The sequence below is a fragment of the Galeopterus variegatus genome, unplaced genomic scaffold (assembly GCF_000696425.1).
Source record: "Galeopterus variegatus unplaced genomic scaffold, G_variegatus-3.0.2 Scaffold1096, whole genome shotgun sequence".
Classification (NCBI taxonomy): Eukaryota; Metazoa; Chordata; class Mammalia; order Dermoptera; family Cynocephalidae; genus Galeopterus; species Galeopterus variegatus.
In genome coordinates, this window is record NW_007727207.1 from 382,583 (window position 1) to 401,949 (window position 19,367).

The window sequence follows — 19,367 nt, forward strand, 5'->3', positions numbered from 1 at the left end:
CACCGAGGTCATGGAGGAAGAGGCAGGGCTGGGCCTCACACTAGTCTGTGTGGCTCCCAAGAGCTGCAGACAAGGAGGCAGCATGCCCAGGGCTAAATGGGCATCAGCTCCAGGCAGCAACCTGTCTCTTTTCATAGAGATCTAATGAGGAACTGCAGTGGTATAAAAACCCACTTCTTTCTGTTTGCTGATCATCGAATAAACAGAGGAAACAAAATTTACAAAATGACCCCGTCATCCCCCATCAGCATCAAAGCATCTGCTCACTTCCTGCTGCGGATTGACTGTCCCCCCAAAACTCACAGAAACTTGACTCCCATTGTAACAGTGTTAAGATGGTGGGAAATCCAGTCATGGTATTTGAAAGGGGGGCCCTTTGGGAGGAGATTGGATCATGAAGACTGTGCCCTCGTGAATGGATTGATCTATTTATGAACTAATGAGTTATTGTGCGCCTGCTTCTGAGGGCTTTATAAGGAGGGCAGTGAGATGGTCAGCTCACTCTTGTTCTGGCCATTGTCACTATGTGACACCCTGCATTGCTGTAGAGAGTCACCACCAAGAAGAAGGTCCTCACCAGATGTGCCCCCTGGACCTCGGACTTCCCAACTTCAAAGCTGTAAGAAGTGAATTTCATTCCTTTGTACGTTACCCAGTTTCAGGTATTCTGCTATAAGCAACAGAGATGGACTAAGACGCTTCCAGATCTCAAGCATGTGATGTGGCAAAAACACCGTGTCTCAACTTGTAAAAGTCTGTCATAACCTTCTGAAGGGCTCCAGACGTGCTCCGTCTTTACTGCTACCCGCTTCCACTCGGGTCCTGGTCCTGCTGTCTCCTCTGCCCTCGTTATTCCCACAGCCTCTCCACCTGCAGGCCTTGGCTCAGACGTCATCGTCCTTGTGGGGCCTCCTTTGATATTGATTCCACACTGGTGCCTCCCCCAGGATCACACCCGACACAGAAGATGCCCAATAAGACACGTTCAATGAACAGCTCAGAGAGGGGGGCTCTGCTGACGGGACCTCAGGCCCTCTCTCCTCCAAGTCTCCTTAACATGTGACCACCCTCTGCAGTCCCACACATTCAGTGGCATCTCTGTTATAAGCAGAACTGAAGTCCTGTGCAGAATAAAATAAGGAGATGGTCCTCCCGTCACAGCATGTCCCCTCCGACAGCCCTGGGGAGTTCACTTCTTCCTGTTCCTCCCCACACCCCGTGATGGGGCAAGCTCCACCTCCACACAGTAACCTCTTAGATCATTCATGATGGCAAATCCAGCTCCTTGTGCAGCAAAAATGCAAAAGCTAACACACTGCACTGGAAGCCCAACGCTCGCCTTCTCCATTCAGGCTGGGACTGGAGCCCACTCCTGACCTCAGGTCCAATATTTGCTCAAGTTCAGGCAACAAAAAAGTCCTGCTACCCTCAGGTGAGCCAGCAGTTCATACTGAAGACATGAAAAAATAACAGACCCAGTCAGATGAAAAACTGTCAACACTAAACGACACTTTAATGTGTGGTATCTGTAAAAGGCTCAGATCCATGACAACTTTCCATTTTAAAAAAATGCTCTCAGCAATATCAGAAATGCAAAAATAGCGACTCTGCTCTTCTGTTGATATTCTGGGTAGAACTGGGTCGGCATCACCAAAACAGAGCCATTTAACCAGCACAGTCAAACTATTCGGGCATAGGGGTAGGCTCAGGAATGAATGATTGACGAGTCTCCAAATTTTTCTGTGGCTTCTTGCTGCTAATAGCAAAGTCATGCCTTGCAAACCATGTACAGCTTGGATTTCTCCTTTGGTTCCTGGGATCCCTCGCCATTTCATGCAGCATTGGAGCAGAGAGGTGCTAGTCTCTTTTCTGCTGGAAAGAGTCTGGACTCAGCTTGCACTGAGATGGCTGAAGTGCTGTGCCTGGCACTCAGCCGCCTGTGCCAACATTTGCAGACCAGGTTAAGACACAGAACACCATAAACCAAACTGTGCCAGGAACACCCAGCAGACAGCTGAGCTCTTTCAAGAGAGTCCTCAGCAGGTGGCTGACCACAGCAGCAAACAGAACAGGGACTTACGATACTGTTTCTGGGAGGGGAGTCTGGCTGTCCACCCAGTGTCTCCAGCAGGTCAAATTGGTACTGATGAGTGCCTGCTGCATGGCCCAGGGAGCAGGCCTGGGAGTCCTGAGGAACACAGAGCTGCTCACCCAGGCCCCACAATGTTGGGTGGCAGTGCCTTTAGCCAAGAGGAAGTGTTCTCAGAGCACCCGAGGAGCGCAGGCCCGCCAGGCCCTCTTCCCACCATAGCAGCCACTTCCCACCTTGGGCTGTTTGCTGGGCCCAAACCACTGCCCCCGGCCACTGCCAACTGACAGCTCCTGGGTGGCTCTCTCCCTTCTATCACTCCCTGGCTCATCTCGCCAGTCTCAGTTCTCCCCTTCTGCCCGTCCCTCACCTTGTCTGAGAGATTTTACCTCTTTTGATTCAGGAGGTGCCAGGAGGTGGGTGACATGCTGCCTTCTCAGCAGTGACTCCCCTCACTGCGCACAGACCTGGGCTCTCCGCCCTTCCCTACAACTTGCTGGAGCATCCCTCCCTCCCTCTCCTCCAGCATCCACACCATTGCACAGACCTCTGGATCTTTCTGGAGTCTTCCAGGAGGGCCCAATAAACCACACCCTCTTCCTTGCCTGTGTCCTGAACCGATTAGGAAATGATGTAAGAGTTAGCAGTGGGAGCTGAAATACTTATCACTGGTCAAAAGCAAGTTGGAGAAAATGATGGATGCCAGGATGGGGCAGAACAGAGTGTAATTTCGCATAATTGTCATACCTGGAAAACGAACATTACAACTAAAATAGAATGCTTGGTCATGAATGAACTTCAAAATATTGAAATGATTGCAAAGATCATGAAAACATGGAATACCAATTAATATCAAACTCACCTAGCTTTTTAATTTCGTGCGTCCGCTCATCTCTGGTCAGTGGAACATAGTTCATCTTCCGGCCACTCTCCCCGTAGCCCAGGAGGAAACCCCGCAACCTGCGTGGACTCTTGGCTCCGGACAGGCGCGGTGCCTTCCACGCAATGGACAGCCTGTCGTCTGAGGACCGGACGCGCACACGCAAGGGCTTGTTGGGCACTTCCTTTTCTTAAAAAGGACATGACACGGAAACCATTACTCACTATACCACTTAGAGTCCACCGCCACAAATATGAAGCCCCTCCAAACACTGAGCCTCAGCAATCAGCTACTGGGCTTAAAACACCCACTTTTGGTAACCAAGTCTAGTAAGAGCCTTTTTTCCCAACACCCCATCTACATGTTCCTCCCCACGTTTCATACAGAGACGTCTCAAGAACTTAAAATGAAAACACACCATGTTGTGAGACTGCCAGCCAGAAATCTTGTTATGTTTTTTACAGTGTCTTTTTCATCTATTTCCCTTTGTCGCCTTATTCTCAGTGAAACTTAATGGTCAGCATGAAAATACAGCAGACACACTTGATGTGCTGTTTAGAGCTATCCTCCAGAAAGCTTTTTCACTGTAATGTTGAAAAGACCGGCTTTCCTTGCCTTTACAATGACTCATTAAAAGCTAAATACTAACTGATTTCTGTTTGGGATCTTAATTTTTCTTCCACGTCTGAGTCTTGTGCCTCTAGACAAACCCTGGTCATGCCACACCATCACTGGTATCCTCCGTGTCTGTTGTTTTCTTCTTGCTAAATTAATCAACTTCTAGAAGTCCTCCTGCTAAACTGATTAATCTCAAGAAATGTTCTCATTGTTAACTTTCTCGAAATAATGCATTCTGGTGGCCAATCCTTAGTGTTACAGTTTTGCTTTTACATCAAGTAAGAGCTGATGTGCCAGGGCACAAGGGTATGGATCACTGACTAGGACGTTGCCCATTTCTAACAGTGGGTCACAGTCCAGCCCTCGTTTGAGGATCTGGTTAGGCTGATGAGCCTCTCTCTAATTGTGTAAGCCTGTTATTTCCCAAGAATTCTTCCTCCTCTACATACACTAACCCCATCATCAATCTGACTCCCCTTATTAGACTGGAAAATTCCCAGCTAAGCTAACATTTCAACACTAAGACACAAAAACAAAAACTAACATCTTGAGTTAATGTGATCTTCAATAACACTTAAATAAATGGCCACTAAAGATGGTTATTCTGAAATGCCAGACACCTGCTTCCAATGTCCTGAATCCAACCAAAAAGAATATCCGTTTGTAGACTAGGTGGAGTTACCAAATCAGTCATTGGGCACCCCATTCTTAAAGGCTACTAAGAGAATATCATGTAGTGTTCAACAAATCTCTTCCCCAATATACAAAGTAGTAATTATTTAAAAGTTTTTGTTTTTAATCCAATAGTATAGTCCAGTAAAATGAGCAAATCTGCTTAAAACACACACAGGTATTATCTGGGTCAGCTAACAATAAATTATTGAGCAGAGATCGCATTCTCTGTCCCGAGTTCCAGCCCTAGGACCTTTCCAGCCATGCATCTGGGAATGGAAACAGTGTCCCTAAGACCACAGTGGCACCTCTGGGCCTGGGGGACAGCTGCAGGTCTCTGCTCCAGGACAGACAAATTCTGACTCTGCAACCCTGACACTCAACAGTAAAATACTGAAAAAACAGTAATAAGAAGTAAGACCACTGGAATTTCCTAAAGTGATGGGGTCCCTGAGGGGGAAGGAGTGGAGTTCCAAGGACAAGAAGCTTGGTCACAGTTGCCTGAGGAGCCCAGTTGTCAGCTCTGCCCTGACCCAGCCCAGGCCCACAGCACGCTCAGCCCAAGGGCAGGGTCAACAGTTGCCCACTCGGACTGTACAGCTCCCACCTCCAGGCTCTGGCCTTGCTGTATAACCACTCCACACTGGGGTCCGGGAGTGAGGCCAGGCCCCCGGACAGTTGCGGGGAACCACCACACTGCCTATTTCCTATAGAGTTTCCCAGTGTGCAACGAGCTCTCACGTCACTCATCTTAGTTGTCCTTGCAACAGCCCCGAGGTAAACAGGATAGTGGTCATCATTCTCAAGAGAAACCGGGGCTCCCAGAGGTGAAGTGGCAGAACCAAGGTCACACAGCTGTTTAGAGCAGAGCAGGGACCTGAATCCAACCACTCAGACTCCAGGTTCTGTCCCCTTTTAACGATGCCACTTGTGTTTCAGCTCTCCCCTCACCTCTGTGCCACCTCACCAACCACCCAACTCTTCTGCTAATGGATGTGAAACATGTGCTTTGAGCTGGACAGGCTCCCTTCAGATGTGAACAGATTGCCCTGCCCTGTAGGCATTAAGTATAATGACCCAGACAGTGTTCTCAGCAGGTAGCAAATGGACAAGAGGAGGACTGTCGGCAAAGGTGGCCCCAGAGTACTACCCCGCGACCACATGGAGCTCACTGTCTCGGTGAAAGCCACAGAGGGAGTGAGAATGTCACGCTCTAAACACGGTCGTCTCTCTTGTAAATGTTTGCGTTTAGAAAAGCCAGCCACATTCTTTCAAGCATTTTGAAATTTTCCTCTCTTTAATACTCTCGGTTATAGATACCATCAAACGTCTTTTATAGATCATCTGCTAATCCTCTTAAGATGATGCAAGTATCAAGAAAACGATCCATATGGTTCTAATTCATTGCAATTAAGTTATTTAAGTGTTTTCTCTAAGCTGTATGTGACAGCCTCATCAAAGCCTTCTGAAATTTTCTAATAAACCTCTGTAAGTCTTTTATCTTGAAAAGAGGAAGTCACAACTGCCGAGAGTGATCGATCTCACACCCACCGGCGTGGAGTGGATTTCAAACTTGGCAAAACGCATTCTCTCTATTTCTCATGTACAACATAATCAGGAAAATCGTACTCAGAACTGGTCGGTAACAGAAGATTCGCAGCAATTAATTGCACACCTTCCACTTGGCAGGTCAGCTGGGTGAAATGATTACCGTCTAGATCATAGTAGACATCGGAAAGCCAGACAGGGTTAGAATGCTTCTCCTAATTGGTACTACCAGCTTCACAAACTGGCAAATACTCTGAAATGGTGCAGAATCAAAATCTGTTCTTTTCACAAAGAAAAAAAAATCCAAAATTCAACATGATGCTTCGCTCATTTATAATTTTATGCTAGCTAAATACGGTAGCTTCTGAATAGGCCTTACACAGGCTTTAACTAAGTCAGGGTCTGGATCGATTCTGTTACTTGCTGGCTATGTGACTTCTAGAATTCTCCCTGAACCTCTGTTTCCTCGTTGGTAAAATAGTGCATAGCATATGGGGTTTTGTAAAACCGTCCACATAAAGCATTCAGCACTATACTGGGCATGTATTAAGCACACTAGTTGTAGTTGAGGCCATGACAGAAACGAAATCCTTCATTCATTACATTCACTAGCTGAGTGGGCAGCCCCCTCTGGCACATGAACTATGAGTGTACCACAGAGCTTACCATGAATCCCTGCACACAGGGGCACTTAAAAAATGTGTTTCAAAGATCCAGACATGAGCAAAAGAGAGGACTTATTGCCAAAGACTATTTGCATTGAAAATCTTTTCAAACATGAGGTTGTATATATCTAGATGACTCTTTTTGTGCCATGAGTTGAAAGCATTATTCATCGTCTTTGTCAACATCTAACCATTATGAATTACCCTAAGTCCCTGCCCTTCACTGGCATAAAAGGATGCATGACTGCTACTGCCTGGTAACCACCTTCTCGTGGCCCAGGCCTTGGCTCTACGCTGGAATTGGAACCCGGGTCTGTCAGATCTGTAGCCCTTGTTCTCTCCACTTCAGCTCCTGTTGGGAAGCTCATGGTGGCTGCAGCATTGGTGTTGCCAGTAGCCATGCTGTGGCATAAGCATGGTACCTACTCCAGGAGAAGGTCCCCTTGATGCCCACAACACCTCTGGTGAAGAATCTGGTGTGCAGCACCAGGAATCCCTGTCTCAGACACTCACATACACCCCCTTACGGAAAATGTCAGCAACATTCCCAAAGACCAGGTGGCTCTGCAGGGGAAGCTGGTGCCATATGTGCCATCGGCGTCTGCTCATTACACTGTCCCCCTTAAATATGTAAGTTTACCTACTGTCCCAAGGAAAAACCCTCTGACAAAGAGCCAAGTCCCTGGTCAGCCTCACCAGTGGCCTGGCTGCCTGGCTTGTCCTGGGAAGCAGGCAGGACATGAAGAGTAGATGAGTGTGCAGCTTGCTCCTGCTTTCCGAGGGGCGCTGGAAGAGCATCCCTCGGCCAGAGCCTGCGCTCAGTAAATCCTGGCTGCATTTTCGGGGGTTGGGAAAAGAAAGAAGCTCTTAGGAAAAAAAAAAAAAAAAGGATGGAAAAGAGAAAAAGATAAAAACCACCTTGATCTCCTCCAAGCTAATCAATGCTAATTACTAACAATATTACAGCTTGTAGAAGCCCAAGGAGCCTTTACAAAATCTTTTAAAACTAACTTTTAAAACAAACCAACCAACATAAGTGCTTTCAGTGCAAGATTGCTGCTGCTCACTGGAGCTGTCCAGTATTTCAGAGACCCTGCTTTCCTGCCTTCTGGGATCATGCAGTGATATGCACGGAGTCATCAAATGAGGAAGTCACAGGAAATCCTACTCAAATGGGTCTCTAAAGGGACCTTGTAGTCAGAGGTCGACCTCACAGGCTGGCGCAAGGCCGCCAGCATTTGTGCCCCAAAATGTGGACTCGAAGTCCACTAAGACTATCTCAGAAACAAAGCAGGTACTTCAAGCCATCCTGGGACTGCTCCGTTTCAACCAGTTTGCTTTGTCCATTTGTTTGTTTCACAAAAGAAGTGCTGATCCCTTTGTCGCCCAGCAAAGCTTTCCTCAAACTTTTCACTGAAGTTTACCTAACAGCAAACTAAATGAACTCGGTCCCCAGAAGCTCGGAACATGGCACTTTATTCAAAATTTCAGTTTTATCTTAAAATTGCATTTGAGTTTTGTAGACTATTCTACAATATTTTAGCAATTGTTTTTCAATTAAAAGTAACGTTTTAAATGCCTGACTGTCAGGGCTGGCCCCCTGACTCACTCAGGAGAGTGTGGCGCTAGTAGCGCCGAGGCTGCAGGTTCGGATCCTGTATAGGGATGGCCGGTGCGCTCACTGGCTGAGCATGGTGCGGACGACACCGTGCCGAGGGTTATGACCCCCGTATCGGTCAGAAAATAAATAAATAAATGCCCGACTGTCAAGAAGAAACTTCCTGTTGGACGTGGCCAGTTTACCTTAGGCCTTCATGGAATCTTGGTAATGTCATGTCCTCCCAAGTTCTGAGGACCCTGGTTTGACCAGTACATCAGTGTCTTTAGGATGTCATCCAAAATGTCTATCAGTAGCTGGCTTTGTTATTAACCTTAGTAGAGAGCTATGAACATCAATAAAAACTACTTCATGCATCAATTTCCCTGTACAGGACGGAGGCTGCTCTGGACTTGCAGAAAGCCCAGAGGCCCTGTGACAGTGGCCACCTGCTGCATGAATGACATGGGAGAACTCTGCACAGGCTGGTGATGAAGTCCTCGCTACTACTGCAGCATTAAGAGGTTCTCCAACTGCTACACATGGAGATATGTCTCAAGTTCTACAGCTCATGAGCCTTTTGAGGGTTGTCTCTGTTATTCCACCACAGTGGAGGCAGGGCTGGACTTTCTCTGACCTATCTGTGACCTACAAGTCTGGAACACCAAAATCAGTTGCTGTCCTCAGCCATTCATAGATGTGATGTCGACATCGCTGTGCCACATGCAACAGCAGTGGGGGACTCCCTTCCCTGAGCCCAGCTCACTGGCCCCCCGGCACACAGTGTGGAAGCATCAGGCAGCTTCTCCAGGTGACCAGCCTTGAAGGCTCCATCAGCGACGTGAGTGCAGAGTTGCAGAAGCATTGACTCTCGATCCATCTGGTGGTGCTTTAGTTTCCAGTCACACTTCCTGAGGATTCACAAGGGCCACTGAAAGTCAGGGAAGCAGGAATCCTTTTCTGACCTCTCAACAGCGGAAATGCAGACGTATGACATTTCTGGACCCCTTAGTATAGCACAGAGACAGCCTCATGGACATGTGTGCTAAGAGGAAGGAGTGTTGAATATTCTAAGGAAAATTATGTCTCTGTTCAAAGGGTTTTTTGTTCTGTTTTGTTTTGTTTTGTTGGGGTTGTTTGTTTTAGTCTATGGTTCCTCTGCAGTGTTTCATTTGGGAGTAGAATGGTAAACAACGCAGTTGTTTTCTGGCGATAAAAGACCTCATTAAACAGCTATTGGTTGCTTCCATTTTTTACTGATTTCCAATACACCATGTGCACATGAAAGATCCGATTACAATATATGAGTAGGTTGATAACTTCAAGAAGAACATGCTCTTTCGGGACTGACATCCGAATGTGCAGGGACCTGACATCAGGAGCTTCATTCCGCTCAGACACAGAAGAAAAGCCCGCGGTGGATGCGCACTCAGAAAGTGGCATCTGGGCCCCAGGATGCGGACCTCGTCACAAGTATTTGCTTTTGTTAAACTACGGGAGGTTCTTCCAGGACACAAAGGCAAGCCAGCCAACTCATTAGCCTCCAAAATCAGCACCATGGCCTCAGAAGAAAGGGTCCCCCACCCAGTGCTTGCGTACTAAAAGGAAATGCTTGCGATGAAATCCACCAGGCGCTGGGTCCAGCCCTGGGGTAGGAGAAGCTGTTCATAGCTGTGTGCTCACCATCAGCTGTGGCCCTCCATGTCAGCTGATGGTCCCTGACTCCCTTACACAGCACTTCCGGGGGGCATGTCCCAAGGACATCTGGCTAAATGAACCCAAACAGCTCCACACACAAACCTCTGTCACCTACTTTTTGTTAGTAAAGAATGGGCTCTGTGGCTGGTGAAGTCTAACTATATTCCAGCATGAGAGGTGGCTTTGAAGAAGACACTCAGATAGAGAGATCTGGGCCCCAGCATGGGAGTGGCCATAACAGGGCAGTGTGTCCTTAGGAAGGAGCGGCAGGCCGTCTGGGTCAACGGCTCATCTTCCCACAGCAACCAGCCTGAGGAATCATGATCTACAAATGCACACAACGTCATTCTTCACCCAGCCCTCAAAGGAGCAGACAGCAAGAAATGGGATCTCTGATTAATAGTAGCAACACCCTGTGGCCAGCAAACTGGCCTGCCCAGACCCCCATCCCCAAATCAGCAGCTGAACTAGGCAGAGGCTGAACTAGACAGAGGGAGCCCGACCTCCTCACAGGCACCTCTGCACAATCCAGTACTCACTCCTCTGCCACAGCACAGACATGGAGCAGACACACCTCCAAATGCATTTCCACTGAACAAACATTTTTTGAGTACCTACTGTGTGCTTGTCCCTGGCTCTGGAGATTGTACAATGAGTCAAAGTGCCCTGCCCTTGCAGAGCTCACCATGGAGGCCACGAACCAGAAACATGCCCTGCAAACTGCACACTTAATAAAACTCGTACTTGCATGAGGAAGCTCCTGAGAAAATAATGCCCCAGATGTTATTAATTCCCCATTGGCCAGAGACTTTGATTGAAATTAGTATGGAAAAGAGGACAGTCTTTGATTCATAATTAATTTAATAATTTTGAGTTGGGGTATGCTTTAAGCATCGAGCAGCCCCACAAGCTGGCTGCAGGATTATCTGGGGAAGCCCCTGAAACTGCACTACTGAACATGATTTGCCTATTGGCTTACTGTGCTGGCACCTTTTCCCAGAGTGACAATGACACACATTGACATGGCAAACTCCCCTGACCTGTTGGCAGAGTTCCTGCCACTGCAAGTACACAAAGGAAGGACAGCACAGACAAGGGGACCCTAGGGAGCGGGACTTCTGAATGTGCCGCTGGAGACAGGTCTTTATGCTGTGCTCCTGCTGGGTGTTCAGCTACAAACTCAGCACACAGAAACCACGATTCAGTGCTCCTTCCTTTGCCAATATGATTTGGGGGTGTGCTAATCTAAAACATTCAAAGGAGGGTAGAGAAATAGGAAAATAGCCATTTTTCAGTATTACAAATGGTTCTCAACTGCTCACAAATCTTAGTACCATTCGTTAAAAGTAGTGAAATTGGTCTACTTAGTGTCTTAGATTCACAAAATTTCAGAGCTGAAAGGAATCTTAAAACCTTAGAAAGAAACTCAGAACCTGAGAAAGTTCTTAGAAAGGAGCCTGGCACTTTCCTGTTGAATCCCATCATTTCACTGCTGAGAATTCTGAGGCACTGAGAGGACAGTGCTTGCTGACAGCTGCTCGTCAGGGCCTGAGCCTGGAGGCCAAGCCAGGTATTCAGAGGTGAACAGTATAAAGATTAGGGTTGGGTGGATTAACCATGCTCTTAAATCAATAGACTAGGTAAAGAGCCATCTCAAAAACTCTAGCTTTAGAGTTTTCAACTTCTACATCAGTCATATTTAAATAAAGAAACTGGCAAGAAAATCTACCTGTCTACTCAGCTCTTTATTTCTCCCACAGACTCAGCCATTGGCACCCAGAGAGGAAAAGCAGCCAGATGGAGTGGTCCCAGCAGAACAACCAGCAAGCCAGGGAGGCAGTCGAAGGACAGGGGAACTGGCAAGCGTGAGTGTGGCCACAACGACAGGACAGTTATGAAGAGGAAGGAGCAGGGGCGGCTCTGGGCTCTGCAGATGGGAAGGGTCTACAGACCCAGAGCCTGTCAGGGCCTGAAAGCAAGCTCATGACAATGAGGGCGTCGAGGAAGTGAGATGACTTCGTCAGAGAGGGGAATTTCATAATTCTAGATTTTGGAAGGGAGCAACCCTATCTCTAACCCGAACTCTATGAGAGGAGGCGGCAGTTAGAGACCATGAGGTGGGCACACCTGGTGGGCCATCATCATGGAGGTGTGTCGTCCATGAAGCCTGGTGTGGAGACACACAAGTTAGCCAGGTGCATAGAGGCCATCAGATTTAGGGAGCGACCTGGAGGTCGGTGGGTGGCTGTAATAAGGAAGGGAATGGCTGGGCCACAGGTGAATAACCTGCTGGAATTGGCCAAGGAGTCATTGTGAATTCTGTGCTAAACTTCAGTCCATGCTACTATTTAACTGTCAAAAATGAGCAAGCTTCATGAACTAAAATAGAATGTAAAGAAAATAAGAGGCACAAATCAGACTTTTAATTCAGTACTATGTCTAGTTTAGGCACCACAGCTAAAAGATGTGAGGAAAGCACAGAGGACTAGATTTTTAGAAAACCATAAAAATTACTAAAAATAGACATGATCATGTTCAGAGCTAAAATTAATCAGATTCTAATACTGTTGCCCAGATAAAGAGCTTGGCGAAAGCAGACTAGCTGGCCTAGCACAGTTCCTGGGCCGGCTGGTACCAGAGTTGGGATGTGTCTCTGTCCTGACCCCCAGGGTCCGGCTCCGCACAGCCAGGTTTCCCCAGACCCAGTCACAGAAAACAGCTAAAACAACTCGCAGAAAAGAAGTCTGCAGAAAAGCTAATCAGCAGTATTCCAATAAGTGAATGGACTTGTGACCTCTCTTCCGTGGGACAGAACAGGAGGATACAGGTTTACACCCTGACTCAGAGGGATTCTACATTAAATACAAGGAAGACTTTGAGACTGAGGGATGTGAGAGGGGCTGCCGAAGAGGAAGCCCAAACTTCTGCCTGGAGCTGCACCTCTGCTTAGTCCTTTCGTTTTCTGAGTCGTGGGAGTTTTCATACTTGGTCAAGTGACCAGCCTGAGAGTCAATTAAGTCCTTCTCAACCTCCGGGACTCGCAGGCACGTTCTTCCTCCTCCTCCCGTAGCTTCACCCTGACAGTCTCTGTATGGTCCCAGCTTGGTGCCACCATGCTCTCAGGGCCTCCCAGGCTCCCAACCCCTGGGCCCCCCTCTGCTTATTCTATATTACAGTGTCGTTTATTTTTCAAATAACTGTGATTACATTATGGGCTGTATTGTGCCCCCCCCCAAATTCAGTACCTAACTCCAGTACGTCAGAATGTCACTGTATTTGGTGATGGGGTCTTTAAAGAGGTAATTAAGTTAAAATGATGCCATTAGGATGGGCTCTTCTACAATCTGACTGGTGTCCTTATAAAAAGAGAAAGCTTGCACACACAAAGACACACCAGGGATGCGTGCTCACAGAGCAAAGGCCGTGGGAGGACACAGCAGGAAGGTGGCTGTCTGCAAGCCAATGAGTGAGGCCTCACGAGAGACTAACCCTGCTGGCACCTCGATCTTAGACTTCTAGACTCTAGAACCACGAGAAATAAATTTCTGCTGTTTAAGTACCCCGGTCTGTGGTGTTTTGTTATGGCAGCCCTAGAAAACTAATGGATTATATCCATTATTTCTCACTTGCTTGTTTATTGCCTTTCTTTCCCATTAGAATATAAGTTTCTCTAAGAAAAGCCCTTGCTTACCTTATTCACCATTGTATCTCTAGCATCTAGACCTGTGCCTGGAATAAGTAAGTTAAGTCATTAAAGTCCTATTCGTAGATAAAGACAATTTGGTGGAGAGAGGTCTAAGCCAGCAAAAGGAAGCCTTCTAGAATTTGAACTGAAACCATTCTTTTCAGCAGAATAAAAGAATGGATTTTCCTCTGGATTCAAATAAAACACTGGAAGAACATGAGATGCTATCAGTGAAAGCACTAAAGCAAGCCCCTGGGGCCTTATACCAGGAGCCAATGCTAATGTTGCATTTTTTAGGACAAATCCCTTTCTTTGAATGAAGACATGTGGAATCCTGAATACTTCTTTTGTTTGACAGAATTGTCATGCATTTAACCATTTCTCAGAACAATAGCATAGCATATTTTCCACGTCCCTTAAAAAGGTATAGATGTCTATTGATCACTTATTGGTTTGACAGAATTGTCATGCATTTAACCATTTCTCAGAACAATAGCATAGCATATTTTCCACATCCCTTAAAAAGGTATAGATGTCTATTGATCACTTATTAACAATTTCTCATAAATTATTATTATTTTTATTAATAGTGAAATGTAATTGTTTTCCTAGAGTTCATTAACCAAGTCTAAGCATTTTGAATATTCTTGGGGTTTTTTTTAAGTTCTGCTTTATACCATATGCTGCAAGTGGTTTCTAGTGTCTTTTCTATCACAATGTATGACGAATAGATGTATGATAGAGGAGCACTTTGGCAACCAGGCCTACAAAGGCTCCTGCAGAGGCTGATTAAATAATCTCACAGTATTATAAAACCAATAGTGAGTTGGAGGATGGTTTATCTCCAAACACACATTTCTATTAAAGAAGGCATAAGAATTTAATTACTTACCAAAAAAAAAAAAAGAAAGAAAGAAAATTCCTTGTTCTAAAATTACTGTCATTAAGAAAACTTTATCAGGAAGATTATAAAGATAAAATGGTCATTCAAAATATAAGATTCAAATACAAGGCACAAATATCCATCCGAAAAAAGTGTACATGTGACTATTTACATGTGTGTCTTCAGTAGTAAACAACCTCTGAAATAAGCATCCTTTCCTATTTTCCATGCTTCCTAGGTGTAGTAACTTCTTGACTTCCTATCACTGCTTTCCAGGGATTGATCTGGGCTCCGGCTCTTCTGTCTCCCATTCCTCAACCACTCGTGCTCTCTCTCTACTTTGACTCTCCCTCTAGAGCATGACTCTGAGATCCGTGTCTAGCCCTTACTTCCCTTTTCCAGCTTTCATTCCATTATATCCAACCACCTACAAGAAATTTTCATTGCAACGCCCCATGATCACCTCAAGTCCAACATATCTGGATAAGAACATATCACCTCTCCCCACAAGCCAGTTTCCTTTGGGGTTGTTTTGTTCTCCCACTCCTTTTCACCCAAAGGGGACTTTGAAAACTGCCTACACCCATCAAATCCGATCTGAGAGCCAGATTATGGTCACTGGTTAAAACATACTCACCTTCCACTCAACAACACCAGACTGATGTATTTAAACACATGGTACATGAAAATAAAACATAGTTCCTCCTCGCCATATCACCTTTGGGATATTACCCAACCACACTCTGAGATAACCGCATTCATTTTGCATTATTTTTTCACCATTAATTAAATAGATTCAAGAAACACACAAGAAATGTTAACACTTCTCTCAGTAACCAAAACAATATGACCAGACAACGTCAACATCCAAATGATAAAACACACACATATACAAATATGGAGCAGAGATGGAAGGCAGGTTATCTAATATATCACCAAGTATCCCAACATTGTAAGAAAAGAGACCAAGACTTGATTCAACATATTAGCCAATCAAAGCCACTGTTTTGTGAGTCCCACTCATTTCTGCCATTCACAGGTAAAAGAGCTGTAAATATCCTAATCGGGCCAGTACTGCCATCTCAACCACCATATTTGCCTGTTAACAGGGCGACAGTATCCCCGGATGCAGACGTAGACACTTCCCCACACAAGAACATGGAGGAACAGTGAACAATGAGCAACACCGGCCACAGTCTCGTCCATCAGGTGCAGAAAAGACTGACCGAGACCGTGTGGCATGTGTGTTAGTTTAACGATGGGAACTAAATGAAGGTTTGTGAGCACATGTGTGTGACAGAAGCACAACCCTCTTGCGAGATGTTGCTTCAGTGAAGACACAAACCAAATGAGCAGGAAGTACCTGTGACGGTTTCATTAAATGGTCCTGGACCCTTGATGGGAAAACCATCAATCTTGATCCATTCACCTCCTAAATTAGGGAAATGCAACTTGATAGTTAGAAGGGACTATTGGATTTTCCACATCTCAGTCCATCCCTAATGTATATTAAACGATCTTTTCAACAGTCTTCAAAACGATTTGCTCAGGCCATATTAGTGACTCAGCACCTAAGCTTTACAGACAATTCATATTCTCGGTCTTTTGCATATGGCTTACTCTAATGAGTATTCAAAAAGTTCAGACAAAATACTAACAACTGACATTAAAACTACTTTAAAAGAAGTGACAAGTCTCTCCTCCTTTTCAATCTTTCAGCTTGCTATGCAAGTCTAAGAAGTTCTTATTAAGGAATTCCTTAAAAATTCTAAATTTATATCGACTTGAAAAAGCAAAGATTGTCTCTCACAATCTAGGTAACAAAACTACAGCCTCCAATTCTAGATAAGACTTACCAGGCAGGCTCTCAGCTCTGTAAACTGGACGGCTCACTCCACTGTGATTTTCTGCAGTAACCAGCACAAAGTACACTACCCCCGGCTCTGAAATATATGGTTTGTATCAAGCCACCATTTCAAATCTCCAAGAATGACACAGTCTGATTCACTAACTGTCTTCCTTATACAAGTTATAACCAAAAATAAAAATCTGAATTAAGTGACAAGTCTAACAATAGCTTTCTCTTTTCTTTTATTAAAATCCCTAACATTCATCTCATTCAACTGAAACATACCCGACCCAAAAAACACAAACTTTATTTAGCACAAAGTACATGGCATGTGTAATAAACATGGATTCATTAGCAGCCAACCAAAAGAGCTTCTAAGGTTTTTAATCTGAAATCAATATAGGAAATAGGAACATACTATCCACTAAATAGACGTTTGTATATACAGTGTCAGTAACTAAAAATAATATTTCCTCATAGAAGCTCCAAATGGAAATCTCCAGAAAATAAGAAATGTTAATGTAACAAAATTTAGCACATGGGAAGTCTTCATTGCAATACATAAAGCTTCATAAAATTTTCTCTTTTTCACAATAAAATGTTCCTCTTACTATGTCTGTGGGTTATTTTTGACCATTGCAACAAAAAGCTAGAAAAAGTACTTCCTGGGATCTTGGAAATGCTAATCTGGAAATATTCAGGCTTCATTTTTAAACTTTTGTCTAGGGGTCAAGGTCAAATGGCAGAGGTCTCATTAGCTGAGCTCCTAAAGTCGTTGGGATGCAAAAGGAAACCAACACACCATGTTACAAAGGGCACGGACTCTAAACTGGTAGCTAAGAAAGTAGAAGCCCAGTAGTGCTGGTTTTCCTCATAGTGAATTATTATCTCACGACAGGTAAGTGGAGGGGCCAACTCCTTGAAGACATAAAAGTTTGTGGGCATTTCAGGGGACAAAGGGTTGGAGAAATGTAAGAGTTAGTTCTGTCAAAGGTAATAATAGTAATTACATTTCTCAAAGAGAGGACTGTTCCTTTAACAAAACTTCACTCAGTTCTCAAGCCAGAGGCCCAGGAACAGCCATCTGGGATGCCTGCTGTGCTCAAGATGGGGGTGACATCTGTCTGACTATGGAAGAGCCTGGTGGCATTTAGGGTTTGGCACGACCTGCCGGACTAACTGGGAAATGCTGGAGGTTCTGATAGAATGCAGAATCAGGCTTTGCCAGGCACGGTCTCTCTTCATTCTGAGCTTATTTGTACTTCAAAGAAATGTAATCCACATGTCTCTGAATCCCCTACAGCTAACTCATCAAAAAGTTACTTGAGAGACACTATTTCCTTTTTAGTAAGTTCTACAGCTGTCTTTTCACATGTTTTTCTTCTCTGCAGCAATCCTAACAACCCAAGGTTTGAGAAGCAACACAACCCTGCTCATGCCTTCGGTCTGATGGAATCTCTCACAGTCGGATTTGGGGGGCCATCGTGATGCGGAAGAGATTTGGGGAAATGTGCATTTAGCTGAAGCCACGAGGAAGGGAATCTGACCTTTATCTCCCTTTTATACACTTTCTGCTCCATTGTCCTGAAAGCGTAATGTTACAACGCAGGAGGTGGAGAAGGAGCAAGTGTGTAGGCTATGGCCAGGGGACCAACACTGAGGAGCATGATGCTGACATGGCATGGGGGAGACCTAGTTTTCTATATGCTGACTTGTTCCTTCCTTAGGATCCATCTTAAAGTTGGACCTCGACCTGATGGTAGAATCGATGGCGTTTCAAGCTACTAGAATCAAAAAGTAGAAGACAGATCCAGAGGAGGCAGCTCAAAGCCTTAGCCCAAAACCACCTACATCTGCACTTATGAGTCAATACATATGGAAGCAAGATTTGAAATATTCTAAACTTCGAGAATCAAATTAAAATCATATTTAAATGGGGAGAAATGTTACATCTTCAGCTAGATGTGGCTAAGCGTGACATATTACACACAGTTTTACAGGAACATATTACTTGAGTAATCCCAAATGATAAAGTGGTTTATAAATTAGAAGTCTCTAGCTTAAGCTACTAAACTGTGTAGTAGTCAAGTTTCTATGAAACATAAAAGGATCAATATATTTTCCAAATGCACATTCAGAAGCTAAAAATTGTTTGCAACATCTATTTGGAGAAAGGAATACTTGAGTTCAAAGGCAGCGGGTGGGGAAGCCCAGGGGCAAGATGGAGGCTGTTAAGCAGCAGCTTCAGGACTAGAGCCTCAGAACTCGGCCACCCGTTCCCAAAGAACCACAAAGTACTTTGAGCCCAGCCATATTTTGTCTCACAAATAGTCATTCTGAGAATGCTCATGCACAGTTAACTCTGACTGGGAACAAGGTCATAGTGCCACTTACCCACATCCTCAATAAGGAAGGAGTATGTCTCCGCATTCACCTTGATGTACTTAAGACTTTTCAGTGACTTCCCATAGGCAATGTTGTAATGCTCCACGGGTCTACTGGTAGCATCTTTGGGTGGGTCCCATGTGACTTTCAGGCCCATTTTAGTGGACAGCAGTTTCACGTGCCTTGGCTTCAGTGGGTGGTCAACTATGCAAACAGCGCAACTATCAACGTGTGGTAATGGCAGATTGGGAAAATGATTTTTTTAATGTTCTCTGATACCGTTAGCGGAAAAGTAAATGACATTTAATCTGTCTGATCCTAAAGACCTTTGTAGAGTCATGTTTGCCATCGTTACAGTGTGACAGCAAAACAAATACACCAAACCCACAAGCTTTTGTGTGCTTTGGATAACGATGGGTGGTGAATTTAAACCAAAAGTGAAACAAATCAAAATAAACTCTAGGCATTTTCTGGACTGATTACATTGCCTTGCTAGTGCAAGGAAAACAAATTAGTAATTTGACATATTCTCTAGAGGCATTCATATATTAAATAAGTTCTTGTTTTGTATGATACAGTTGGAGAATCTTTAAAACACTTCCAAGAAGCATAACACAAAACGATCATGATTAGGAAGAACATCCATTATATTCAAAGTGAGATAAAAGACACATTCATTTCCACAAAGAAAACAAACAAAGACGGTCAACAGCTTCAAAGGGAGGTAAAACTCTAGTTTTAGCTGCATATACCTAACTTAAGTGTTTCCATATTTTGTTCCAGAAGAAAAACAAGTTA

General features: G+C 44.8%; 1 protein-coding gene across 1 annotated transcript in view; it reads right to left on the reverse strand.

Moving 5' to 3' along the window:
* The window catches only part of FNDC1 (fibronectin type III domain containing 1), a 66,351-nt gene extending 47,625 nt beyond the window's left edge, over nucleotides 1-18,726 (reverse strand). Inside the window, exons 1-4 of the mRNA XM_008574747.1 lie at nucleotides 18,579-18,726; nucleotides 16,192-16,278; nucleotides 15,699-15,767; nucleotides 2,952-3,158 (exon numbers count right to left, since the gene is read on the reverse strand). Coding sequence (XP_008572969.1) covers nucleotides 2,952-3,158; nucleotides 15,699-15,767; nucleotides 16,192-16,278; nucleotides 18,579-18,726 — 511 coding nt within the window. The remainder of the gene's footprint in view (nucleotides 1-2,951; nucleotides 3,159-15,698; nucleotides 15,768-16,191; nucleotides 16,279-18,578) is intronic.
* Between the last annotated feature and the right edge of the window lie 641 nt (nucleotides 18,727-19,367).